The sequence below is a fragment of the Lepisosteus platostomus genome, chromosome 2 (genome assembly GCF_059453375.1).
Source record: "Lepisosteus platostomus isolate fLepPlt1 chromosome 2, fLepPlt1.hap1, whole genome shotgun sequence".
Lineage (NCBI taxonomy): Eukaryota > Metazoa > Chordata > Actinopteri > Semionotiformes > Lepisosteidae > Lepisosteus > Lepisosteus platostomus.
In genome coordinates this window covers 13,198,562-13,225,902 of record NC_142612.1, presented here as the reverse complement: position 1 = coordinate 13,225,902, position 27,341 = coordinate 13,198,562, and the positions used below count along the sequence as shown (strand labels likewise).

General features: G+C 40.7%; 2 protein-coding genes across 3 annotated transcripts; both read left to right on the top strand.

Annotated features, from left to right (window-relative positions):
* Positions 1-297: 297 nt before the first annotated feature.
* Positions 298-6,106, top strand: LOC148675960 (ornithine carbamoyltransferase, mitochondrial-like). The gene is made up of 7 exons (XM_088644224.1): positions 298-329; positions 838-991; positions 1,107-1,229; positions 3,640-3,693; positions 4,384-4,528; positions 5,020-5,162; positions 6,041-6,106. The coding sequence occupies exons 1-7, from the start codon at positions 298-300 to the stop codon at positions 6,104-6,106; spliced, it is 717 nt and encodes a 238-aa protein (XP_088500350.1).
* A 2,245-nt stretch (positions 6,107-8,351) lies between these two features.
* Positions 8,352-26,248, top strand: LOC148675959 (ornithine transcarbamylase, mitochondrial-like). 2 transcript variants are annotated; one of them, XM_088598950.1, is made up of 10 exons: positions 8,352-8,680; positions 12,227-12,365; positions 12,770-12,851; positions 14,608-14,695; positions 17,239-17,392; positions 17,508-17,630; positions 19,838-19,891; positions 20,496-20,645; positions 21,132-21,265; positions 25,548-26,248. In XM_088598950.1, the coding sequence occupies exons 1-10, from the start codon at positions 8,610-8,612 to the stop codon at positions 25,552-25,554; spliced, it is 1,002 nt and encodes a 333-aa protein (XP_088455076.1). In that variant the 5' UTR covers positions 8,352-8,609; the 3' UTR covers positions 25,555-26,248. The 2 variants fall into 2 exon arrangements, with proteins under 2 accessions (XP_088455076.1, XP_088455072.1); XM_088598946.1 differs by having other exon boundaries at positions 8,375-8,680; positions 21,128-21,265.
* The last annotated feature ends 1,093 nt before the right edge of the window (positions 26,249-27,341 follow it).

Here is a 27,341-nt window from a genome sequence, read left to right as displayed (position 1 = left end):
GGAACTGGTAAAGGCCCATGTATTTTTTTCATTTACGACAAGTTGCTTAATTAATCTGAATTGAACTGTGAGCTTTGTTGCTCTTACAGCACAAACACAAAACTCTGCTCATCATGTAGTTTCTAGTGGGCAATATTGTGCAGTGGCAAAACCCGCACAGGACTGCATTACTAAATTAAACCACAGGAGGGCAGCCCTACCTACTAGGACCCTGGAATGAGATGACTTGTACTTTTTCACCATTCCTTACAATAATGCCTTAAATTCGTTTTGCAAAAATTCACAGGGGAGGTGTCAATGAGGAAAACCACCTATGTCCTAGATAAGCAGTAAGAGAAGAACTGCATCATCTCACTTCCCAGAATAACTTTATTGATGGTAGGCAGGTCAAACCAATTTTTGATTTTCTTGAATTCAAGAAGATTAGTGGGTTTCAGTCTGGGTTTGGGAAGGTGGATAGATGGGAGATAAGAGACATGTCATAGCCAGTGCAGACGCTGCTATAGATTGAGTCTGTGAAGCCTGGTCTCTGCTGTGCAGTGTGCTGATTAAATTGCAAAAGCATAGATACGCAGAGCTGTAGCATAGCACTACCTACAGTAGTCTAATACAGTGCACTTTTGGAAGCAGTTATCTGTATATAATAATTAGTATTTTCACTACATACTGTACTTAACACCTCTGCCATAGAGTTATTCCTGGTTCTAACTTCAGTGAAAGTGACTAAGAGTGTTTCTCCACCTGCAAAAATGGGGTGTCTGGCTGTGGGTTCCTAGTTTGAGTTCTAGTGAAGGTTAAAGGTTAAAGGCTGGTGCTAACAGCAGTGTGTCTTCTCAGGGTGCTGTCTGGACTCACTGACCTGATCCTCGCTCAAGTCCACAGCCATGCCACCACTGAGGAGCTGGCCAGGGAGGCTGCTGTTCCTGTTATCAATGGGCTGTCAGACCTGTGTCACCCCCTCCAGATACTGGCAGACTTTCTCACTCTGCAGGTAGGTCAGCACTGCATATACTGTACACAGCGTCCAGCGCTCCCTAACAGTGTCGAAATGAGAACATTCATGAAAAAGCAGTGTTGGAGTCACCCTTTCTGTCTTCTTTTTAAAGGAGCACTACGGTTATTTACGTGGGCTGACAGTGTCTTGGATCGGCGACGGCAACAATGTGCTCCACTCCTTCATGGTGACAGCAGCCCGGCTTGGAGTCCACATCAGGGTCGCCACTCCTAAAGTCAGCCAGCTACAAGCAGTTTATTATATCTGCATTGCCTTGCAAGTATTTTGAGACCCATGCACAGTTTTCACATTTTCTTGGTTTAACATTTGTTGTTATGACACTTTGAAGTAGCAGTCAATATGTTATACACCTCACTGAGAGCAGCAGGGTAGTGTAGTGGTTAGCATTACTGCCTCTCAGCACTGGTTTAATGCCAGACTTGGGGTGCTGCCATCACGTTTGCATGGTCTCCCTGTGTTTGCATGGATTTCCTCCAGGTGCTCCAGTCTAAGAAATACTGGTACTGTAGGTTAATAGACCTCTGGCTCTGGTGTGAATCTGTGTGAGTTTGTGTTTGTGTCTGTCTGCCCTGTGATAGAGTGCAGTCCTGTTGCTAGAAAATGGATAGATAAACAACTGAATCCACACATACAAGGGGGAAAAAACAGAAAGAAAGACGTGAATAGATAATTATATAGAACAGGAAAATGTTGTGATTGCATAGGTATTCAAACCCTGTGTGGTGGCATTACAATAACAAGCCACAAAATTAGTTGAGTTCAAATTAGTGGCTCACATGATTTCAGAATATATACATTTAATCTGAAGCAAAGATTGAATCACAGATACTAAGGACCTCTCTGGACTGCTCAGGGATAAAGGTGTATAAATGCTCAGCTCAGAAGAAGGGTATAAAAACATTTCAAAGACTGGCAGTACCTTTTATTAGTATGTTGACGTTGATCATTAAGAAATAGAAGGAACTCAGACCTAGATCAGGCTGTCCCTTCAATCTGAGCAGATCAAGAGGGAGGAAAGGTGTTAGGGATACCAATGTGAGGCCAATGGCATCCTAGAAAGAGTTACAGTACAACGTTCAGTGGCTGGGATGGGAGAAACGTGTTAAAATATGGTCAGTCCATAAAGGGGCTTGTATGGAACTGAAAACACAAAATTTAAAAATCCTGTTTGGACAAAGCACCTAAGTGATCCTGCAAACATGTGACAAAATGTTTTGTTTTGCCAGAAAAGACAAAATTAGAACTTTTGGGGCTGAATGGCAGAGTCTTTTATTTTAACCTAACCCAACACACAGTAGTTTGTCACTCAGACAACACCATCCCTGCTATTAAGCATGCTAGTGGCAGCATTATGTTATAGTTCTGCTCTCATCAGCAGGGATTGAGGACATTGTCAAGACTGATTGTACCAAAGATGAACCATACAGGCAGAATTTAGAGGAAAATGTGCTTCAGACCTATAATTGGGATAAAAAATCACCTTTTGGCAGGACAGTGCTTCAAAGTACAAAGTCAAAATACAGCGAAGTGGCCCAGGAATAAGAAAGTGAGTGTCAAGTGGTGTAGTCAAAATCTAGTCAGACTGGAATCTTATTGACAGTCTGTGGAGAGACTTGAAATCTGCTGTCCATTAGCAATCCCCTAACAACTGGAAAAAGCACTTTTAAAAAAAGAATGGGTAAAAAGTACACCAAGCTGATGTCCACAATTCATAGAGACCTACTCAAAAAGACTTGTAGCTGTTCTGCCAAAGTCTGCCACCACATATTTGAGGTAATAAAGAGTTAAAAAGTTTTTAGCAAGTTAAGTCTAAGTTTCTAGTTCAGTAAATACCGTAGCCTTGAGGTCCTGGGCGCCCTGCCTAGTTCCCAAGTGCGTGACACCTGCACTCTTGTTTGTCTCATTTCGGTAGTCGTACTCTCACGGATCGAGCTCTGCCGCTTAGAAACCTTAATGATAAGATCTTTGTAACCTGCTCATTATACTACAGTATATATATGTTGGGAAGATGCGCTGACGTTTGAGCTCCACTTTGCTATCTCGCTAAGTGTCTGCTCCTTGTGTACACAATAAAGATTCCTTTCTCTGATGGAACCCAAGTCACGTTTCTGATTCAAAAGTGAAGTTACAGGTCTGAATAAATATACAATTGATATATTTCAATATTTTCTCTTAAGAGTTTGCTGCAATTTCATGTAACTTATCTTATCTTCATTTCAGAATTTACAGTAGGTTTTGAATACAATGACGAGTTTAAAAAAATGCATATACATAATTTTGGAATTGCACCAGATGGAACAACATAGGAAGGGCACTGTAGAAGCAGGTTTTAAGGTGGTGTCACTTATTCTGTAAAATAACAATTGCCAAATGGATATTTATATATATTGTAAAATAATACTAATTTAACCTAAGTCCTTCAAAACCATGATTCGGTATATGTACAATCTAATGTGAGTCATTTCATTGAGTATGTATGTAAGGGTGGACTTAATGATTAAAAGCAGTTTTATGATTATTAAAGATCATCTTAAAAAGAACAATATGAGTCTGTTTGCACCAGTAATTAATTACTATTATTAATTTTGTGCAGAAGATTATAATAATGTTTTTGTGCATCACAGAGATATGAGCCTAACACAAGTGTCATTCAAGAGGCTATACAACTCTCCAAACAGGTTTTTGTTTATCATTTGTTTGTATGACAGATGATGGATTTTTCTGCTTTAACAGAGCCAAGCAAACCCCAAGCTCATTAATTTTATCCGAGAGGGGAATTGTATTGATGTCATATTGGAATGAAAGTTTCCTATTAAAATGCCTTAAATTATTAATGGCGTGGATGAAACTGTTCAAGCCTACTGTAAATCATAGTATTATTTACCTCTTTTCTATTTTCCCCTTTTGCAATAACATGAAAGTACATTCACTAAATGGTAGACTGTTGGAAAACATGTTTGGCTGTTTGATTTGAATGAGGCAAGTTTTTGTTTTTAAAGAACAAATTTCAAAGTGTGCGACATGTATACCACCCATTGATGCAGGGTAAAAAAAAAGATTGTACTTGAAAATGAAGGAGGTGTTCAGAGCTCTATAATCAGACTCTTCTGTGCCACTCTGAAGTACAGTACACACTCAGTTCAGAATACCTTCTCTCATCAGGTTAATTTGTGACTAGTGTGAAGAAAGACACTCTGTGATACCCTCTGTATTTGACTGAGTTCCAGGATAGATTTAGCCATGAAAACAAATGACCCAGTAATAGCTCAAATAATAAATTTATTATTAATAAATTTGAGTGTTTCTGAGATCTATGAATAAGATAAGTCAGAAACCTCATTACATATTACCTACAGTATATTGATCAGTGTGGAACCAAATTCCTCCTGACTCATGATCCACTGGAAGCTGCTCATGGGAATAATGTGTTGGTAATGGATACATGGATAGATGTGGGCCAGGAAGAGGAAAGGAAACACAGGCTGCAAGATTTCCATGGTTACCAAATAACCATACAGGTACAGTAAGCACCGAGCTTTAGGATTCAGCCCCAAATCTAGAGAAAGATAATAATAATTCCTTACACTTACTGTAAATAGCACTTTTGTGGATCAACTACAGTCTCTGATACCATCAAAATATTGGGTGGTAAAGAGGCATTGCTGTCATAGCGGAAGCACATACAGAAACAAAACATTAAACCCCTTCTCTTTAAAATGTATCTGAGATGTAGGAGAAGACTCTGAAATAAAAACTAGAGATGAAAGCCATCCTTCAAAATCTCCATAGCTCTGAAGACTGAAGACTGAAGACAAGGTAAAGCTGAAGCTTGTGGCAAGACTTGATGAACTATTAAATCTCTACTTCTAAAAGATACAAAATATTTAAAACGGATTTTGACTGACAACAGCCACTTGTCAAAACAAACACATTCAGTTGAGTTCTTGTCATTTTTGTAGCAGAGTGAGACAGGAGCAGGGGGACTGGTACACTTGTCCTCGGTCTCCAAACAGGACGTGTGGCGGCTCCGGACTGGACGTTCCTGCACTGCCTGCCCTGCAAACCGGAGGAGGTGGACGACCAGGTTTTCAACTCCTCCCGTTCCCTTGTCTTCGCAAAGTCGGAGAACGGGAAGTGGACTGTCATGGTACGATTTAGCTTTGTTAAAAAGTTTACTTTATTCTGTGTATTTTTGTATTGCTGAGCAGAATCTGTTGCCTAAACACAGACAGGGCTTTGTCTTACTTTTGTTCTGTTCGATCCCAAACCTAACTTTGGCAGATTGGGTACTATGGTGGATAAGAGCTAACTCTTCATCCCAGCCAAGTGTAACAGATTCTAGTGCAGCTGCCAGTTTATTATTATTAATTCATTTGGCTGCCGGTTTTATCTGTAGAGATTCCCATTTGGGTTCATTTATGCAACTGGCCATTTTACTGGACAATCTCAGATAAGGACCTTGTCTAAGGTCACAGTATTACAGTCCCACCCAGGATTTTAGCACATGATCAATCAGTTGTGACCAGCACTCGAACCACTACCGCACAGTGCCTTTTTAACTGCAAAGTGTTTTCTCGTTTGGTTAGTAGGAACTTGCCCAATCTCAAAAGACTCCAAAGACTTCAAACTGAGCAACTTTGAGCTACATTCTCACCAAATATTGTTGAATATAAGGGCAACAGGATAGGAGAGACAGACTCTCTGCATGACGAGCACCATACTTAATTGCTAATAAAGTCTAATCATATCTTACTTCTCAATGTAACATAAGCCATTCCATCATGACAAATGCATTTCATAAATAATATCTTCATATGTAATCCTTTCAGTATGTAGCACACAGTGCAGTGTTAGATTTGTGGCTGATTACCAGAAGGTAATGACTCTGACCCTGACTGCCCTGGGCTTCAGCTGTAGCCTATGCAGATGATGCTACATATACTGTACATTTCCAAGCTTGTTAAAAACAGAAGTTCCCTTGTTTTTTTGTTTTTTTTTTCACTTTTTGGTCTTGTTATTTCCAAGGGACTGATGTTGTCCTTGTTGACAGATTGCAGCCCCCAGACCCCAAAGCCCAATTTCCGATCCTGAGATGCATAGGATGTTACTTCATTAAGTAGCATAAGAATAAATGTTTTTCTAGCCTGTTGTACAATTATAGGTTTTGTATAGTGCTTGGAAAGGTTGGTTACACAGGTTTTACTCTTCCTACTGTATTTATCTTTAATAATAATAATAATAATAACATACACTTATATAGCACATCAGCTATCAGTGGGATAGAGAACAGAGTAATTAAGCCAATTCATAGATGGGGACTTTTAGGAGGCCATGATTGGTAAAGGCCAATGGGAAATCTGGCCAGGACACCAGGGTTACAGCCCTACTCTTTTCAAGAAACGCCCTGGGATTTTTTAATGACCACAGAATGTCAGGACCTCAGTTTTACCAGTTTTACATCTCATCCGAAGGACGGCACCTTTTTAGGGTATAGTGTCCCCGTCACTATACTGGGGCATTAGGACCCACAGAGACTGCAGGGTGAGCGCCCCCTGCTGGCCCCACTAACACCTCTTCCAGCAGCAATTTTAGTTTTTCCCAGGAGGTCTCCCATCCAGGTACTGACTGGCTTCACTTCACTATATAAAATATATATATATATCATAAGTAATATACTGTATATATTATTTACCTTAAACACTAAACAAATACGATTGCATTAATGTGATTGGAGGCAGATGTGAGGTTTGCAGGAGTGCCCTTCAACTGGGCAGAGTGACCCCTGTGGTGTGCAGGGGGCAGGAGGGGGAAGTGAATGGACTTTTATCTTCTAACTGGCACTTCGTCTTTCTTGTATCTGTCTCAGCCTGCGTTATATAAGTAGGAGACTGAGAAAATAGAACGTGGTTAAAGATGTTTTACGATTGCAGCAAGTCCATGCCTTAGGACAGCTGTGAGACAAATAACTGCCAGTCTTAATTTCTTTTCTCATTCTGAAAGGCATGTTACAAGCATAAGCCTTTCAAGAGCAATATTTCAGGTTCTTCATAAACGCTTACGAAGAAACACTACCACCCTCTTGAGTATGCCAAATGAACGTCTACACACACACCAAAAACGGTTTCATATAAAAATGTCAGTCTTCATTTTTTCCATCCATCCATCATCAAAAAGCTGCTTATCTGTAGCAGGAGTCACAACCCATGAGCCTGCCAGCAGAACAGGGCACTAGACAGGATTATACCACATTGAAACTCACACACAAAATCATGAAGGGACAATGTAAAGAGAAAATTATCTTTGGAAAATGGGAGTGAATACAGACTCCACACAGAAAGTGCACTTTGAAAGCACATGGTTCCTGTAGTATTCTTGAAACGCGTGTTGACTTTCAGAGAATGGCATCCCTTCAAGTCCTCTAAATATCCCTTAAAGTGGTATTCACAAAGCTCTGAGCCTAGTGTCCCAGAACATGATGCTTGCTGAGTACAAAACAAGAACTCAGTGTGACAAGAATCTAAACTTTCACTAACACCGAGCTTGAGCACTGGTGCATTAAAGTTGCAAATTTCATAAACATTGCTGTCACCTAACAGATTTCGGTGTGGCACATAATTGCATAAAGATTAACAAACTCATACAAAATCAACATGCTGTTTAAAACATCATTACATCACAGAAAAAAACGTCACATTCTTCAACTTCACATCACAAAAATTGAGACCTGTTTCTTCTCTTGAATACTGTTCTCTTGATCTCTTAAATATTGTAAAATCCCCATGTGTCCAACTACATTGGAAAAAGAATGCAGAAACATGACAGGAACATGATAAATGTAAATGTCATTTTAGAGAAAGAGTAGTCTACTCTCTTCTCACATGTTGAGACACTTTTATCATTAGGATAATGCAAATGATGGAATAGGTGTTAAAAAAAAAGAAATCAGTTTATAAAGAATTAAAGTAACACTGATAGTAAAATTCTCCTCCCCAGTCCCAGTTTCCCACATCTTCCAGCTCCAAAAGCATAAAGAAGACCATTCTCCAGTGTCAGGAAGAAGACACGCGTTAGTCAGAAATCAGCAAAGTACACTAAATTACTATCATCTAGACTCCGTGAATACATATCATACATTTACCTGCTGACTTCCTTAGGAAAGACTAAAACTATGTTCAGAAAATGCGAGTGCTCTTAAGGCTCCCGCCGTTAACTCAACAGCTGGGCAATGAACCCTCTCAGTCTTTTATTAATCCAGCATGTCTATTCTTGCTTAAACCCTACTTACACCGCATTACACACCAAGTTCCACCTTGCCCTAGATGAGCCGCTATAAATCATTCAGACGTTTCTGATTTTTAATGCAAACGTTCAGCTTTGCCTTCATAGGGATCTCTAGCTCATATTAGACCCCTCCCATCTTTGCAGCTATTCGTTTGGCTTAACGGGAACCTACATTTAACCGGACGGGTGTGGTAGTGGTTGGAAGTCGGAACACCTTAAAGGTGTACTGGAGCAGAGATTTTTTTTTTTTGGATCAATGACGTTAGCGTTTGATTGTAAAATTTAGAAACAGCGGAGTTCTCGGAAATTAACGATGTCTCATCTCAGGAGATCATTGGCCTTTGCTTGGAAAACTTTTCCTGGCATGCACGTGCGAAACTTTCGGTAAGAGGAATTTAAGAAATTATTTTTTTTCTTAGGGTAGGTACATAGTCATGTCAGCAGATTTACAAATACCTTTTGGGAGTAAAATGTGCATTTATAGCTGTAAATGTGTATTTGTAGTAGTGTGTAGTGTTTTGGCCAGGCGCTTCATTAACTATAGGATAATAAATCCCTTGAAATACAGTATAGTGGTTGAAGACTAGTAAAAATAGTCCCTGCTTTATTTTTACAGTAAAATATAAGTTGTAGTGTCTGTGACGTTTATTGAGTTGATTGATCACAATCATACATTTACCATGATTTTACTGTTTTGCGACATGTTACTGTGGATTTACTATGGTAAATCTACAGTATATCACAATAAACCTTTCAAGCGCGATTTGGACTGATGTTATCGATCCAAAAATGGTGAGCAGTGGGGAACACATACAGTATCTTCATTCAGAACAGAATATTAAATGTAATCTAATCTTAATATTTTCGGTTTAAGATTAATGAGTCAAAGGCATTGGAAGGGGCCGGAAAAACTTCGGAATGCAATTTATTAAATTTGAGAACAATTAAAGCATTCACTCAAATTGGGAAACTCTATGCAGAAATCAGTCTTACGTTTTTTTTCTCTTTCATGCCGTTTCCATGTATACTAAGCATCAATTAACATCAGCCTGGTATTCTTTTTGAAGAATAAATAGGCCTACACGGATTTGTGAAACGGATTAAATGTTTTACTCGCATTATTTCTGATTGATTACTTATTCATGACCGCCTGTGTACACTCAAGTGACGTTAACTGTTGCTTTATCCACTAAAATCATCTACTTTTCGTGAGAATTCATTGCGTACTGGTGATAAGTCGATATAAACTTTTTAGAACGTCAGGAGCGTTTTCCCGAAACCTCATACAATTATCAAACTACCTGCATTGTCTGAATCTTTTCACAACCTTCACTGTGTCATTTCTACGCCAATTTTTTTAAGACGCGAATATTCTCAACCCAAAGGCATTTTAAAGACCGCAATGGGTGAAATCTTTCACAGCCTTAATGTAATGTAAGCAATCAGCCAACGGTCTCTTAATAAACTATTGGTAAAGTTTATTAGCTAGACAGGCTGAATGGCCTCTTGTTTTTTGTAACATTTCTGGAATGCAAAACCATTAGACACCCCATACCGCAGAGTATACAGTAATAGCTATGTTTGAAAACCAAGAAGACAGGAAGGAAAAGTACACCTTTTCTCAGGATAATTCCCCTCATAAAGAATCATAAGTACCAGTTCCAATATGCCAAAAAAAAACAGTTTGTCTTAAGAGAATTGTTAAGTTTCAGAACCAATGTGAAATGAAACACTGGAAAACCAGAAATTACTGGAAGCCACTTATTAACTATTGCCTGTATAATGTTGCTGTATTCAAAAATTCATAAAAAAATAAAGAAAAGTTTTACAAATCAAAGCTAGGCTGTGAAAGGTCAGAGGGCTGCCCAGTGTGTAAAAACTTGGTTACAGCATCGTGAGTGTTGTGGTGAAAAAGCTATTGACTCATGAAGAGCACCCCCCATCCCAGTGTATCTCCTGTCTAATGGTGCCATATTAACATTTTGTAGGGTCAGGGGTTATGGTTACTATGTATAAGACTTTGTTTGAAGTTCATGGGCACTGTTTTTATAAAGCTGTTGAGTACAGAAGAGCATCTTTCCTGCTGTCAACATCATTGCATACTGTATGTACAGTAGTTGACCCCTAATTAAATGATTACAGGACATAAAGAAAGGGTTTCAGAAATCAAATAAAGTTTGAACTCAATTCTTACTGTCATGCCCTCAGAGGGGGCTCCTTCTCTGTCCTGTCTCTAGTTTCCGGTTCTCTGCTGTCCTTCCGGTGTTTCTCTCTCTTTGGGCTATATATTTCCGGGTCTTTCACTTTGCTCAGCATTGACGCCTAGCCTAGCACCAGGTCTCCCCACGTCCGCTACCTGAGGGCATAGGTTTCTATACGGCATTTCCTGAACAGCTGAGCCCGGGCTAACTCCCGTCTCGCCGCTATGCATGGGGTCTTTTCGCTCTCCTGCCATTCCACGGTTCATCCCTTCCGACATCCGTGACACTAACAGGCTTCATGTGTTATTCTACTGCAGGTGGTTTGCATGAACACGTATTGAGCAGTATTTCTCGCATTGTGAACGTACTGTATGCAGCGGTCCTGCAGTGTTCCAGTTGCTGTGTAATTGTGCATCAATCAAAAAGCTTATATAAAAAGACAATTAACTAGGTTTTTGTAAAGGTTGTGAACATGTTTACAAATTGCAGTCTTTAAAATGCATTTGGTTTGAAGGCTTTCTGTGTTTCCTTTGCAAAGGTATTGACATCAGAATCTTCCTGTGTGGGGGAAGAAAATGACATACAAATGACAAAGCGAAGACAGTGAAAACACTCACAAATCACTTTATACACAACGCAAGTGTTTTTATAACTCTAGGAGCTTTTGGGGAAAATGCTATTGACGTTCCAAAAAGAAATATTGAACTTCTAGCTAACTTCAAAAGGTGAGAGTAGAGAAAAAAAAGCACAGAAGTGTGTCCAACATTAAGCGATAAAGGACCACCTTGAGTGTAGAGACCACCTTGAAGGATTTTGGTGAGTGTGGTTCAGACATACAGAACAGTATGCTAAGTATTTGCTGTATATAGAAACAGATCTGTCAGTGGAAAGGTCCAAGTGTGGCGGTCTGGCCAGGAGCAGACACTACAAAATGACACTGGTAGTGACAGGTGCCCCCCTGACTGCAAGGCGCTACATTGATCAAGTCCTGGGACCTCACTTGCTGCCCTTGCTGTGATCTCACCTGACATCACAATATGGCAGCAAGACTACACATGCCTTTATACTTTATACTCATGCAAAAAGAGCATGTGATACTGTAGGTTATGCTGTAACTCAACAGACTGGAGCTCAGTTGTTTATTTATGGAATGAGGTGTGGCATCTAGGGCTCAGAGACCAGTGAACAGGCAAGAGAGCTGTCAAGACTCTACCCAAGGAATAGGGTAAAATCCAATGAGACTGCATTCACAATCTGGTCACAATCTGGTCCAAAGTATGCACCAGAGATGCACAGTTTTGTGTTGAAATATTTTTATCATACAAGTATCTCCACATCCGGAGGTACTGTATAAATTGATATTGTGCTTCTAGTGGTGACCACACATGCTTGTTATCCTGTGACTTTACTGTGGACCCCTGACTGATGAAGAATGTTAATCGGCAAGATGGATTAATGTTGTCTGTCTAAAAAAAAAGTCAGTGCACCTGCTACAAAAAGATACTCATTTTTCTAATAATAAGTTTGTGACTTTGTTGCTCTTATAGTCATAGATTTCTTTTGATGCTCAGTGTACATTGCATGCTGTAATGAGCGAATAATACTAAATGTTAGCAAAAAACTGATTCCTGTGCTTAGTTCATGCATGTTAAATTTATTCACTTGTTTAATTTGTGGGATGAAAATTCTGGTTGGACGGAAATTGAGTGTAGTAACTGCTTTTTTGCAGAGTTGGACAGGTTACCTTAAGTGCTGTAAATCTGAAGGGTCGCAGTTTCTTAACACTGAAGGATTTCACCTCGGAGGAGATAAAGTATCTTCTGTGGATGTCAGCTGACCTGAAACACAAAATTAAAGAGAAAGGACAGGTACAACATTTAACATACAGACTGTTAAATATCAACTGGTCTGTCTTCATGTCATAATTGTGTTGCAACTTTAAAAAAATATCTATATTTTTTTTAACGTGGGACTGCTGTAACTGCAGTGAACATGGAAAATATTTTCTCTATCTCTGACCGTTAAAAAGTGATGCGTGAAAAGTAAACTTAAGCATTTGCCTGTGTTTCTTCAGTGACATCCATCTTGCTGTTCTAACACTAACCCTGGGTACAGCTGTGAATGAAAGCAGCTCTAATTATTCTTCCTTCAGGAAGAAGAGTGACATGGCAGCACAGTGGGGGCACTGTTATTTCTCTTTACTTGCAGTTTCAACAGTGAAGACAGCAGCGTCTTTCATTGTTAAAGTCTCACGGGGCCTTTTTCTCTACAGCATCTCCCTTTGCTTCAGGGGAAGTCTCTTGCCATGATTTATGAAAAGAGAAGCACCAGGACCCGGATGTCCACAGAAGCAGGTTAATTTCTGGACCGTCCCGTACCGATACTTGTTTAAAACACATCTATTTTCTGGCTAAATTAATTAAGAATGTTATGTTACTTGAAGGCAAATATTGAACATATATTAATATTGGATCTGTTCCCATATATAGTGTATGCCTGAATTACTGTCCGGTACATGTTATTGGGTAAGAGATGAGTCTGCACGATACCAGGCCTTTGCGATTTATGGTGTTTTCTGTGTTCTGCATTATTGTGTCAAACCTCCAGAGGCCTTGTTGTACATACAGTACATAATAGAAGTGCTGAATGGGATGTATCAGAACTACAGGCTACACAACGGAACCGCAGAGCCAGCACAATGTACATTGTCTGTGCTATATAATCATGGCATTCTTTCTGAACCGGCTCCACACTGTTTTGGCAGTCTTGCTCTCAACCCTGTAATCGGTCGAGTTTAATGAACAGTGGATCAGTTTTGTCTCCCATTCAATTCCCAACACATCTCGTTTCCAGAAGTATTTAAGGTTCTCTTATACTGTGCAAAAATAAGAATAAGAAATGTATTATCATAACTGCAGCAATTCTACGAAGTGAAAAATGAGAACCTTTTTTAGCAAGAGCATTGAGATTCTGTTGGACATACTGTACATGGCAGAAGGCCTACTATGAGAATTGGACCCTAGTAGTGTGTTGCAATACAAGCTATTTATCTGTGACTGTATACCAGGCTCTGGTTGCTGTCTTGTGGAATTCTATCCCATTCCCATCGAAGGAGCTGGGCAAGCTTGTGTCTGTTCACTGGTCTTTGAGCCTTAAATGCCACATCACAGCTCACTGCATCGTTTTCATTTAGCACAAATGTTCATTGGTGTTCAAGTCTGGTGCATAGGGCATCCACTGTTTAACGGTCACGGTCTCATCTCGCATGAAAGCTGTTGTTACATGAGGATTATGAAGACTTGTGTTGTCCTGGCGGACTTTTTGTCATATCTGGAAGAACGGCCAGTTGAGGTTCCTGGACTTGGCTACTGTGTGCTATTTGGTTGCTTTTATTCCATGCAAATAGAGACATTCCTGCTCAGACCATCCAGACCTGACCATACCTGAACACCTCCATCTATTGGTTTGTTGTTCACAATAATTCTGCAGTATCATTCTGCCCATCAGGGTTGAATAGGCATAACTTTTTTTAATTCATTGATGAAGAAAAATTGATCCCACTGCAGAAGGGACACCTGAGGTAACATATTGACATACCAATGGCACAAAGGCCTTGGTCTCTTGATAAGTGTGTTAGATTAATTCATTTCAATTTGTTTTCACCAGGCTTGACATTCAACAGGTTTAATTGCCTCACGATTACTGCCCAATCCACTCTCTCACAAATGAGGTGATTTAGTGCTTATTAGTGATGCTTGGGTTAAAAAAAAAGATTTTATATCGGGTCTGATGGGTGCAGGTTCGTTTCTCACAACTGCGGGCATAACCAGTACTTATGCAACAGGTGCAGTCACTGAAGTGCATCATGAGTTGTCATTGATGTTCAGTTAATCCACATTATGCATTTAATCAATGCCTGAAATCCATACTGTATATATTTTTATTTTTCTAACACCATACATTCAGAAATAAAGTGCTAAGCAACTTTTGATGCTCTTATCTGTAATGCACACAGCTGTTGAATAAAGAGCAAAACTTGGGGACTTGGTGTTGAGTGGTTTGCTAGGATGTATTCACTAAGATCTTCATTTGTTCCCTGGGCGAATGAAGGCTTTGCACTGCTGGGAGGGCATCCCTGCTTCCTCACCTCGCAGGATATTCACCTTGGCACCAATGAGAGCACCACTGACACAGCCAGGTAAGTGCTGTGCCTACGGACAGGGTTAAGACTGGAGGACAGAGACTGAGCAACACTAATGACAGGATATAAAGTCCATAGAAAGAGACGTATTGTTAAAAGGAAATTGAGTACAACCAGACTGTACTTAAAATGCTGGGGAAAAAGTACAACTATAGATTGTTGCTCTAACGTTAAGACTTGTTTTACATTGTCTGCTTAACTGTTGTTTTCATCTGTCCCTATCCACATCCAATTACACTATGTGTCCTGTGTGCATTTTTGCTTTGATCAGCCACACTAATAGTTCCAGCGAACACGACTGCTCCAATAACAGTGTGAAGAAAATGCTTGAAGAAATATGTCACACAGCAGAGGAAATAATGCTTCACCAGTGGTCTCGGCAAAACGCTAATTTGCTTTTCTCTGTACTTCGTGGCAAGCCTTTGTGTGTTTCCACAGTAATTAATATGGCAGATATCAATTTTAGCATTGACAGCAAGACAGAATTTTGAGATTACTTTTAATTACTGTAGTTGCACAACAAATCTGAATTGGAACGTAAGGCGGAAAATCTAGAAATAAAAGATTCATGTGAAAGGCATATCTACTGCATGAGGTAGGTTAGGCTGTCAGATACAGTAAATTGTATAAGAAAGACTAGAGTCACTGCATGTCTGTCTTTCCAAAAAAGTGTCTGTTCTGTGATGAATTTAGTTGTCACGATTGGGGGGGAAAAACTTCTTCTATTGTCCTGTGCAGTGCTAGGTGATGCAGGTGACATGTGGGCAGGACCTGAGGTTATAATTACACTATTGTTCTTGGCTGCCAATGTCTGTTGGGCGGAGTTGTGGCTAAGGATCTGCACCTGTGGCTGGAAGGTTGCCGGTTCTGCGGCTGGCAGAGGAATCCTACTCCGTTGGGCCCCTGAGCAAGGCCCCTTACCCCAGCTGCTCCAGGGGCGCTATACAATGGCTGACCCTGCACTCTGACCCCAAGCTTCCCTCCCTGTCTGTGTGTCTGATGGAGAGCAAGCTGGGGTATGCGAAAAGACTAATTCCTAATGCAAGAAATTGTATATGGCTAATAAAGTGATCTGATCTTATCTCCGTTTGACTGGCACCCTGCTGTCCGTAGTTAACGATACTCCACCATGTGGCGAGAATGTTGCTGCTAATGAGTCACTTGCTGAGTGTCTGGGGAGAGACGAGAGCAGCTAAGTCTTAAGATCACTGGAGGGCAGCTGTACCACAGATGAAAGCCCCCTTTCCACACTGTTGATACCCACCAGGACAGATTCTCTCTGGCCCATTTTTTCCCCCAGTCGTTACGTCAAACTCCAAAAATGTATACCCTGGTTTTTTACTTTTTCTTAATAGAGAACGGTTACTCTTTTACGTTTTAGTGTTCTGTGCATTTCATTATTTTTTACCTTTATGAAAAACCATGAAGAGATCGAAATCTAGATCTACCAAATTCTTTTTGGTAGCTGGGATGATTGTGGTGTTAGCTCTTCAGTGCTGTATTTTGGTTTTTGTGTAGGAAGTTATTCAAAACTTCAGACCTTTAGGGTGATTTTTGGTTCTAAGCTTGGAAATTAACTCTGTTATCAAGTCTGACAGTGAAAGTTATATGCATTTTTAAAATTATTTTGCTTGAGATGTCTGTGGACAACTGGCCTACTGTATGTTGTCTGTGTGGAAGCTGGCCTTTGTTGTAGCTTACAACACTAACAGTATAAGAAAGTCTTTACAGTAATGCAGAAATAAAATGGACACAGGACTCCATGATCAAGACACACCACAAGAGGGCAGCCCTTGCTACTGGGGTCTTCAAACTGAATGATCAGTCCTTCCCTTTACCAGTATTTCCAACAATAAATGAAAATTGTATTCCAAAGAAGAGCGTTGGTCAGACCAATTTCTGAGTTGGCTAAATTTGTGAAATTCAGTGGGTTTCAGTATGACGTGGGTTGTGAAGGCCGATAGATGGGAAATGAGGGCTGCTACAGATTGAGTACTTGTGAGTCTGTGAGGCCAGGTCTCTGCTGTGCAGTGTGCTGATTAAATTGCAATTGCATGGATGCACAGAGCTGTAGCATAGCACTACCTACAGTAGTCTAATACAGTGCACTTTGGGATGTTTTGGAAGCAGTAACCTGTATGTTTAGTTAATATTTTCACTATGTAGCAACGCACAATTATTTAACACCTCTGCCATAGAGCTACAATATTCCTGGTTCAAATGTCAGTGACTGTGTGGGTAAGAGTGTTTCTCCACCTGAAAAGTGGGGTGTCTGGCTGTGGGCTCCTGGTGTGAGTTCTAGTGAAGATCAAAGGTTAAAGGCTGGTGCTGATGTGACTGTCGCAGTTCTGCTCGTGCCCTCGCCATTCCGCCATGCCGGTTCGTCCCGCAACACCTGAGCACGAACCCGGGTCTCCGGCGTCACGCAACAGGGAACCAGCCCGGCTGAGCTAAAGGAGACCTCCCCCAGCCCAGGCGGCTGAGGTCCCTGTTATGCGCAGGGAGGGCGATGCTACACTGACAGCAGTGTGTCTTTTCAGGGTGCTGTCTGGACTCACTGACCTGATCCTCGCTCGAGTCCACAGCCATGCCACCATTGAGGAGCTGGCCAGGGAGGCTGCTGTTCCTGTTATCAATGGGCTGTCAGACCTGTGTCACCCCCTCCAGATACTGGCAGACTTTCTCACTCTGCAGGTAGATCTGCACTGCACATACTGTACACAGAGTCCAGCGCTCCCTAACAGTGTCGAAATGAGAACATTCATGAAAAAGCAGTGTTGGATTCACCCTTTCTGTCTTCTTTTTAAAGGAGCACTACGGTTATTTACGTGGGCTGACAGTGTCTTGGATCGGCGACGGCAACAATGTGCTCCACTCCTTCATGGTGACAGCAGCCCGGCTTGGAGTCCACCTCAGGGTCGCCACTCCTAAGGTCAGCCAGCTGCCTAACGTGGAGCACACAGGCACTTTATATCATTGTGGAGTGGAATTATACTCTATACCATTTTCGAAACCACCTTAGAATAGTTTTTTTTCTGCTGTAAGAGTGACGTAATCTTAGTGAAATTACCTACACAAGGTCAACATAAGAATTGCCAAAATAAAATGCAATAAAGTAATAGGATATGCCACAAGAAAAAAATTGGAAACCAAAATGCATGCAATACAAAATATTCTTTGAAGGATATCAAGGTCATGTAAGAATGCTGTTATATGGTGTGGGAAATTTTAATTACTCAGGGGATGGCTGACAAGGTTTCTCCACATGAAATGCACTGACACTGCTGTACAATTAAAGTTTCTACTTATAGTAGTGTGTTCTTAACACAAGACAACCCAAAAGACAGACAACGGAAACATAAAAGACTTGGCTCTACTGAACTCCAGTAAACGTAATATAGTCGATACATGTGGGTAGCTGCGTCAGCATGTGTAGGCTGCAAAGGAACAATTAATAGGTGTAAGGTGTACCCACCTGAAGAAGGTTCTACAACCAAAACGTGTTTTCTTTCTTCTCTTTCCAGCACGGAATAAACCTATTACTTGTTCCATATAGTCAATACTATGTCTTGTCTGAGACATCTGAAAGGTTTGTACCAGGCAAACCATTACACTTCTGAGATACAAAACACTCATGGCATTTTTAGCAAGTCTGTCCACCAACACCCAAGTGAGACACTACTTCCCCTTTATGTGTGTCCAGCCTCCTAGTACAATTTAAAATCCGCTATTGTCCCAGATGGGACACTTGCTTTGCAGGCAGGTAAAAGACATAAAGTAATACCTAATACATTTAACACAACGTGAACCCATTAACAGAAAAAAGAATACATGCATGAAATTAGCAAACAAGTCAGAGGCTTTAAATCTTCACAATCCAGAAATGAAGTCGTTGGGTCATCAGTGAGTGTGTCACAGATGCCGGAAAGGACGAAACGTGGAATGGCAGGAGAGCGAAAATAGACCCTATGCGTAGCGGCAAGACAGGGGGTTAGCGTGGGCTCAGCTGTTCAGGAAATGCCGTAGAGAAACCTATGCCCTCAGACCATGGACAGTAGTGACCTGGTGCTAGGCGGGTCTCAGGATGTCTGAACCTCAATGCTGAGTGAGGAGCAGAGCAGAAGCAGGAAGTAAATAGGCTACACAACAAGACACCAGAAAGACATGAATAATCACAGGGAACTAGGAACAGGACAGAAGTAGAGCGCCCTCTAGGTGTACTGGGCGTGACAGAGTGAGGTAAATACACGATATAAGATACCGTACATAAAGTTGTGTGCAAAAAATGTAGATGTTTCTGTTTCAGTGAATTTCTAAGTGAAAATAAGTTTCACTTAAACATGACATCTTTTTGCAAATGTTAACACACAATTAATATTTATTTGCTGGTTATAACAGATTGAGAAAAAATATATAAAAAGGGAATGTGGCATGTACCAAATTTTGAGCAGCTTTCCAATTGATTTATTATTACTTTAATTTGTGTTAGTACAAAGGTGGTAATAGTATTATGCCCCCAGTTCGTTAGAGACCTGACACAGTGCATAATGTCATTTTCTTGCACGTACCACTGAATTAACTAAGGCAGAGGCAATGATAAAATAGTTCTTTAAAAAAAGGAGTATGACATTTAACTTTTTTTAATCACACTTGCTCCATGTGAAATGCAGAATGGACTTTAAGGTTCTCCTACGCTCAGGACATGCTGTTAAGTAGAGTCCGTCTCTTAATAGACCTGCTGAATCAGGCCTTTATGAACTGCTGAAGACCAGGCTCCCCTCTCCTCTCAATGGGTGGTTCATTCCCCCTCCTCCTGTGCAGCCCCTCATCTGAGGAACTCATTGTCCAAATCCATTTAGAGACTCTGAGCTTGTTGATTTTGTTCAAAATTTCGCTAATTAATTCAATGAAGGCCTACCTTTTTACGAAAACGATTAGTGTGTAATTTAGTCTTGCTCTTACTCACGCTTAATTAGTTTGCTGTTCTTGTCTTTTTACTTGTGTTCGATGTTGCAATGCTTTGCGTTTTAACATGCGCTCATAAAATGATTAGATGTGCTGAAGGAGTCATACTTCTAACTACTGTGTATTAATCATGTGCCGCAGTAACACTTAATTGTGTTTCTATGTGCATCACAGGGATATGAGCCTAATAGAAGCATCACTCAAGAGGCTGAAAAACTCTCCAAACAGGTTTTTGTTTATTGTTTGTTTGTGTGATAGGCGATTGATTTTCCTGCCTCAGCAGAGCCAAGCAAACCCCCCGTTCATTCATTTTATCCAAAGGGGGAATTGTATTGATGTCATACTGGAATGAAAGTTTCTGTTAAAATGCTTTAAATTATAAATGGTGTGGATGAACCTGATCAAATCTAAATCGTAGTGTTATTTACCTCTTTTCTAATGTTTCCCTTTTGCAATAAAATAAAAATACATTCCCTAAATGATAAACTAGTTACTGTTGGGGAAACACGTTCAGCTGTTTCATTGGACTGAGGCAAGGGACCGTGACAAAGACACAGGCAAGTGACAAAATGAATGATGTGTTCAGAGCTCTGACATTAGACTCTTCCATGCCACTCTGAAGTTCAGAACACCTTCTCTCATCAGGTTAATAATGGAATAGTGTAAAGAAAGACACTCGATGAAATGCATTTTGTTTGACTGGGTACCAAGACAGATCTAGCTGAGAACTAATGAACCATGAGATATAAAATTGATTTTATAGAGAGCTTCTGAGATCAATGAATAAGACAACAAGTCAGTAACCTCATTACATGTTTCCTATATCAATCAGTGTGGAACCAAATTCCTCCTGACTCATGATCCACTGGAAGCTGCTCGTGGGAGTAATGTGTTGGTAACGGATACATGGATAAGTATGGGCCAGGAAGAGGAAAAGAAAAAGAGGCTGCAGGATTTCCATGGTTACCAAATCACCATGCAGGTACAGTAAACACTGAGCTTGAGCAATCCGCAGCAGCATTTCATTGACCTGGTATTAATAGAGAAGTAGGCTGAGGAAGACCAACACAACATTTGAATGGTTTATCATCTTTTTTGGTAAAATGGAGTTACTGTTGCCAGAGTTTGTTAAGCAAAAGTGCAGCAAGCTATAGCTGTACAAAGGCATTTGTTGCATATAATTAAATGTCACATTTCTCCATGGAATTTGCCTGAATGTAGCAGTGTGCTGTAAAATGAAAACGGATGGTGAAAGCGTTCATCACAATATTATCCTACATTATCCTTTTCCTGCTGAACCATTAAAACTAATTCTGGATGTTTAAAATATATTTTGACTGAAAACTAACCTTCTGCGGAACAAACACAGCAGCAACGCGTCTCTTTTCTGGGAAGTGTGTCATGGTGGTTTTTGTAAAGCGAGACCAGAGCAGGGGGACTGGTACACTTGTCCTCGGTCTCCAGACAGGACGTGTGGCGGCTCCGGACTGGACGTTCCTGCACTGCCTGCCCCGCAAACCGGAGGAGGTGGACGACCAGGTTTTCTACTCCTCCCGTTCCCTCGTCTTCCCAGAGGCGGAGAACAGGAAGTGGACTGTCATGGTATGGTAGTGCCTTTAAATATTTCAGCGCAGTTAGGTGACAGTTTGCATTCCTCGCTTTCCATTTTCTGTGCCATGGTGGAATCCTCATGAACATTTCTTCTTACTTCACACAGCTGGAAAAAAAAACAGCTTTATCTGATGGTACACAACCGAATACAACATGATTGTCATTGCTGTGATTTTCCCCTCTTTTTAGAATATGGTCCTGTTTGACTTACGACTGGTAAGCCTCAACAGTAACAACAACAACAGTAACGCCTGTAATAAACACGCTATAGTGCCAGGTTTGTTTTCACTGGTCTTTTCTGTAAAGAATGGCCGATCCAAAGGATGAGGCAGTATGATAATAAATCGCACAAGATGGATTTGACAGGATGAGTGAAATGTTTGTAGCCTTTGGGATATTTTGGGCTGCATGTTCAAAATACTTAGGCTCTCAAAGCATTCTTCAGTAATGAACTGGTTTGGTTTGCCTGTCTGTGTCAACATCTTACAATGCTGTATAAATGACAAGACATTGTCTGGCTGTGGCAGAACTCTGACAGGGTAGGACCTCCTGCCTAAACACAAACACACATTTCTGTTTCCCTAGTGATAAGTCACCTGGAGAAAGGTTACACATCAGGACTTCATCAAGCTAGTTTCTGGCACTGAATAGCATCTTGAAAGTTCGTTTTGCTCTCAAGGCTAAGAGTGAAAGGGATGAATGTAATATCATTGCAAGATACTGAACTTGTAGCTGATTTTAAAACATCCAAGGACAGCACACTGGTTGGACCTTTTAAAAGTTACTATTTGTGAATGTAAAATGAAGTGTGTTCTTCTCCGTGTTTCCCACTTTTTTGCCTTTCTGTTTCACTGTTTTTCTACTTTCCCTATCCTGGATTCTCATGTATGGTCATGCAACAACTCAGAAATGGAGAACTGGTGTAGTGTTTTACTGCAGATAGCATCAGAATAGTAAACCCACTGTCTTTGCAATCTTCAGTGAATTGGACTGGTATGTCTGAGGTTGAATAAGTCACAACTGAAGATCTTGTGTTTTTTTTTTTAAGTTAAGATGGTGTGCACTGTACATTTAAATACCACACAATGTCAAAATCAACTGCAGAAGTGGCCAATCTCAATTTATGTTCAGTTAAAGATAGACTGTAATATCAACCTCAAAATTATTTGAATTATACCGAATTTGGCATGAGTAGAGTTTGTGTGTAGCAGAATCGTGACTGTAATGAGTAATGAGATTAATTTTCTAATTGGACAAACTCCATGTCGAAGATAAAATGTCATCGGTGTATCCTATCCAACCCTCTCTGTGCCAGATTGATTGCACACCTTTTTTGTCCCCTATGAGAGTCTCCCCGACGTGTCTAGGATTTACAGAACAACCGAATCTTCTGAACCAGAAAAGAAAATCGTTGTTTTTTCAGATCAAACCAACAAAGTTTCTGCAATTTCCCTCACGGGATCAATAAAATATCTATCTATCTAGTACAGAGAAAAATAAGACTGTGTTATGTTAGTGCAAGCACCTTTTCATTGTCTCTGTAGCCTATTCAGAAGATGGCATTCACAAAACTGCCATCTTTTTTTAAAGTCTTTAAAAACACCTTCTGCTTGGTTCCGCACCCTGATCAGTGTCAATGTGTGTGGTAGTGATAAGATGGCAAGGTGTGCGTTTGTAAGGCTGTTCTAATGCATGTCTTGTGAGCATAAAAAAGGCAAGAGACTGCAGGCCATCTGTGTAAGATACAGTGGCTGCACATACAGTATGTCTGAACAAAATAACAACCTGATTTTGTTTCTGATTATTTCATCAAATTTCATCGGGCCATTGGCATTCCTCTTGAAATCGGTTCAGTAATGTCTACGTTTTAAAAAAAAAAATAGAGCAAAATGGATAGCTACTGTATCTCTGAAGCCTGAAAATGAAATAATGGGTTATCCATTACTTCTTATATTTGTGTTCTCATTTGATTAAGAGTGTTTTTTTTTATGCTCTGGAGCATAAAGTATTGTGTGTATATACTGTACATGGATCAAGGTACAAGAAGAAATGAGATTACAATCAGGTTCAGAAGTTCAGCTATGAGAAAGCTAGTCTATGAAGAACTGGCATTTATTTTTGTTTTCTGATACTTTTATCATGGTGAGCATCTGAAGTTATTGCACCACAACAACACAAACAACACTGCAGGTCAGTATTTGGTGAAGTTCAGCAGCTCTTTCTGGATTGCAGTGTACAGCAAGGCTCTCTGCTGACAGCCAGTATCTTTCTACCATATCTACAAGAGCCACTGCCACACGCCTCTGTCAACCCTAATAAGGGATAATGAGCCATTCCTTTCTCTTTCTCCTCCTTTATTGACTTTCTAAAATTGGGCATCCGCAGGGTTCGCGACAGGTTGTCAAGCTTTTAAAGTCTAATATAAGACACTACTGTGCAAGTTTTCAAGCTCTATTGTAAACTTTTCACATCTGGTAATGAGAGACTTAGCCAGGCAGGTCCTAAAGAGGAACAATTTAGAATGTGCTTTGAGCTAAACCTCAGTTTAGTGAGATTCAACATTTATATTTTTGCCCTGCAAGAAAAACCACAATAAAACAGTGTCTCCTTTTAAAGGTGATTGTTTTGTTCAGTCAAGTTCTGTTTGACTGCAGGCTGGGGAGTTTCTCCTTTTAAAGATGGTAGGTGTGTGTGTGTGTGTGTAATTCTGTGGGTTAATCATAAAAATAAAGTTGCCGTGAGTCACTTTAATTTTTTCACGGTGGGAAAGATGCATGTTTGTACTGTAGGGGTTATGGAGTGCTCACGTTTATCTGAAACTATACGTCATTGGTGCGTTTTAAAGTGGGCAGCATGGTGGCACAGTGGTTGGCATGGCTGCCTCACAGCGCTGGGGCCCTGGGTTTGACTGGGGTTCGACGGGAATTTCTATGTTCTGTGTTTGTGAAGGTTTCCTCCCACAGTTCAAAGACTTACTGGTAGGCTGGATGGTACAGTAGGTTGAAATTGGCTCTGGTGTGAGAGTGTGTGTCTGTGTGTCTGTCTTGCGATGGACTGGCGCCTTTTCCAGGGAGTACCCCCCCTTGTGCCCATTGCTTGTCGAGATGCTGTCGGCTGCTTCAGGTTCCTCGGCCTGCAGATCTCCACCGACCTGGCTTGGACTCGCAACACTGTAGCGAATCTGAAAAAGGCACAACAGCGCTTGCACGTTCTGCGGTGCGTCAAGAAATGTGGTTTGGGGAAGCAGTTCCTCATGAACTTTTACCGCCGCACCATAGAAAGTGTCCTCACTAGTGGCATCACTGTGTGGTACAGCAGTACTACCGTGCACGACAGAGATGCACTACAAAGGGTTGTGGAAGTGGCACAGAGGATTATAGGATGCAGTTTACCATCAATGAGATCCACACCATCCGCTGTCGCAGTAAAGCCCAATCCAGGATCCCAACCATCCCGGCCACAAACCGTTCTCCCCCCTACCCTCTGGCAAGCGATACCGCACTGTTAAAACACGGACCACTAGACTGAAGAACAGCTTTTATCCCTCTGCAGTACACATTCTTAACAGCTAACTGCAGGGCCTCAGACTCCATACACATCTGCACTCTGCACTTTTTAGATGGTCTACCCTGTATTTTTTCTTGGTCTCACTACTACATATTTATTTTTCCACAATATATTTATTGTTACTGTTGTCTACATTGTGTTGTGTTGTACTGTGTATGTCCCGACAGATCAGGGTGATTAAGAATTCCAATGTACGTTTACGTCATATGGCAGTAAACTACTCTGTAGCTTCCTCGAAACCCTAAATTGGAAAACGCAGTTAGAAAAATCATGAATGAATGGAAGTCATTATGCGTAGTAGTAATGGCATTAGTTTAAGCAAGTGCAGAAAACATTTTAAGCAGAACCTGAAGAAGGCTCCACGGCCGAAACGTTGTGTTCTCTTTCTTCTTTTTTTCAGCATGGAATAAACCTATTACTTGTTCCTTTGCAGCCTACGCATGCTGACGCAGCTACCCACCTGAACTACATTTTAAGCTGATGAGTGTCCATGTTCTGAATAGTTCAACAGGTTAACATAAGCAAATCAACATAAGGTCTTCTAGATTAAAAGACCTAGTGCTTAATTACAGTATTTGGTGCACACATGGAATCATACCAAGCCTAAGTGTGCTCTCATCAAATTGTATTGATTTCAAAGTGTATGGCAGATTAGCTGCCCTTCAGTCTTTTGTTACTAACTCTTGTTTCCTTTATCTGTTTTCAGGGCCTGATGGTGTCCCTGCTGACTGATTACAGCCCCCAGACCCCAAAGCCCAAGTTCTGATCCAGAAGATCCAGGGAATGTTACCATTACTTGGAGGCAACATACTGTAACAGAAAGAAAAATAAAAACATGTTCTTCTAGGCGTTTACTGCTAACGGTTTAGAAGATAATTGTTTTGAAAGGCATTTGTATTTTTTTCCATGTTCTTTTTGTGTTAGGCTGGAACAAGAAAGGCCTCTTCTCACCTGTTAAGCGTTTCTTTCTCTTACGTTCCAGAAGGGCCCATCCCCAGTCCTCCCCTGTTCCAGCAGGACAATGCCATACCATACTGTGCTAGAGCTACGAAGGCACAGATCTTCAAACAAGGCTGCCTTAACCAGCATTGTTTCCTGACCTGAGCAGAAGCTGTTTGGCCTACATGTCTCAACAGGAGACAACTGCAACTTGCACAACTTCAGCACGTGCCTGCAGCAGCAGCTCCGGTCTAGCGACGGAACACCCCACGCTGGTCTGTCACGATACTAGTCTGTGCAGCAGTACTGCCAGGATTGTGTCAACTCTCGGGCAGGTCATATCCCGATTCTGCTTTGTTAGTTTTAAGTTATCATTAAAACGTGTTGTTATTCGTTGTTCTGTATTTCTTATTACCCAATATTATTTTATGTATGTTTAAAAATGTTGATTAAATCTATTAGATCTGGTGTTGCATTTCTTCTGTGCATCAATATCTATATATACTGTATATTATCAGTTCTATAATACTTTAATGCACAGACGCATGGCAGAATTTAGTTATGCCGCTTAACATCACTGTTGGAGCTATATACCTGTGATGCTTGTTTTACACTAGGTTGCAAATGCTACCTAAGATTCTGTCACATTCCTCTTGTAGAGCCTAGACAAGCCTGAGCCCTAGGTGCCACACATTGTCATGAGCTGTCCCACAAATGTCCACTGGTGCTGAAGTCTGGGCATCCACGGCATAAGTGTCACGTTTTCATCTCCCAAAAAAGTCAGTGCTATGTTAGGCAGCTTCAGGCAGTGCATTACCACATCTTTCCAGTAGGACATCAGGCTGAGCCGGCAGGAAGGCAGTGGCTCACTCCCCAATGGAACAGTGCAGTCAGATTCCATTGATCACTATAAGTGGAGTTCTATAGTTGCTATACCCTCTTGTACAGACCACTCTACCTGATTTTCCCCATCAAATGATCTGTTGCCCACAGAAATTCATGTACAGTTGTGCACATCTGCACCACTCTTGCTGATGAATCAGCTTGGTCCCCGCAAAGCCTCGATTCATCACTAAAAAAGGACATGCCGGCATTGCCGAAGAGACTACCTGAAAAGTCTCGAGCTCAACGAAGACTCGAGGATTCAGTTCATCACTCCTCATCAGCTCTCACTGCTTTCAGGTTTCAGTGCTGTTGTAACAATTTGTTTGAGTAGAGCAAGGTCTGTCATTAATCAAAAAATAATCGGGAACCAACATGATATGCTTTATTTTAAAAAAAAAACTGCAGAATTTTTCATGCTCAGTACAGTACATATGAACTTTTTTTTCCCATAGTATGGGTCCTAATACTTAATATCTTTGAGTGCAAGGGTGTTTAAAAAAAAATAAGTCATAAAATACAAATAGGGGAGTATAGTTGTGCTGTTTTACAAGATTTCTAAAGTTTTTTGAAATGTTGAAACTTTTGTTATAGATACCATACTTCATATACAATGACAGATTGTTTTTTTTTCTAGTCCATTGAGAGTTTTGAAAGGCTGTTATAAAAACCAGTACAT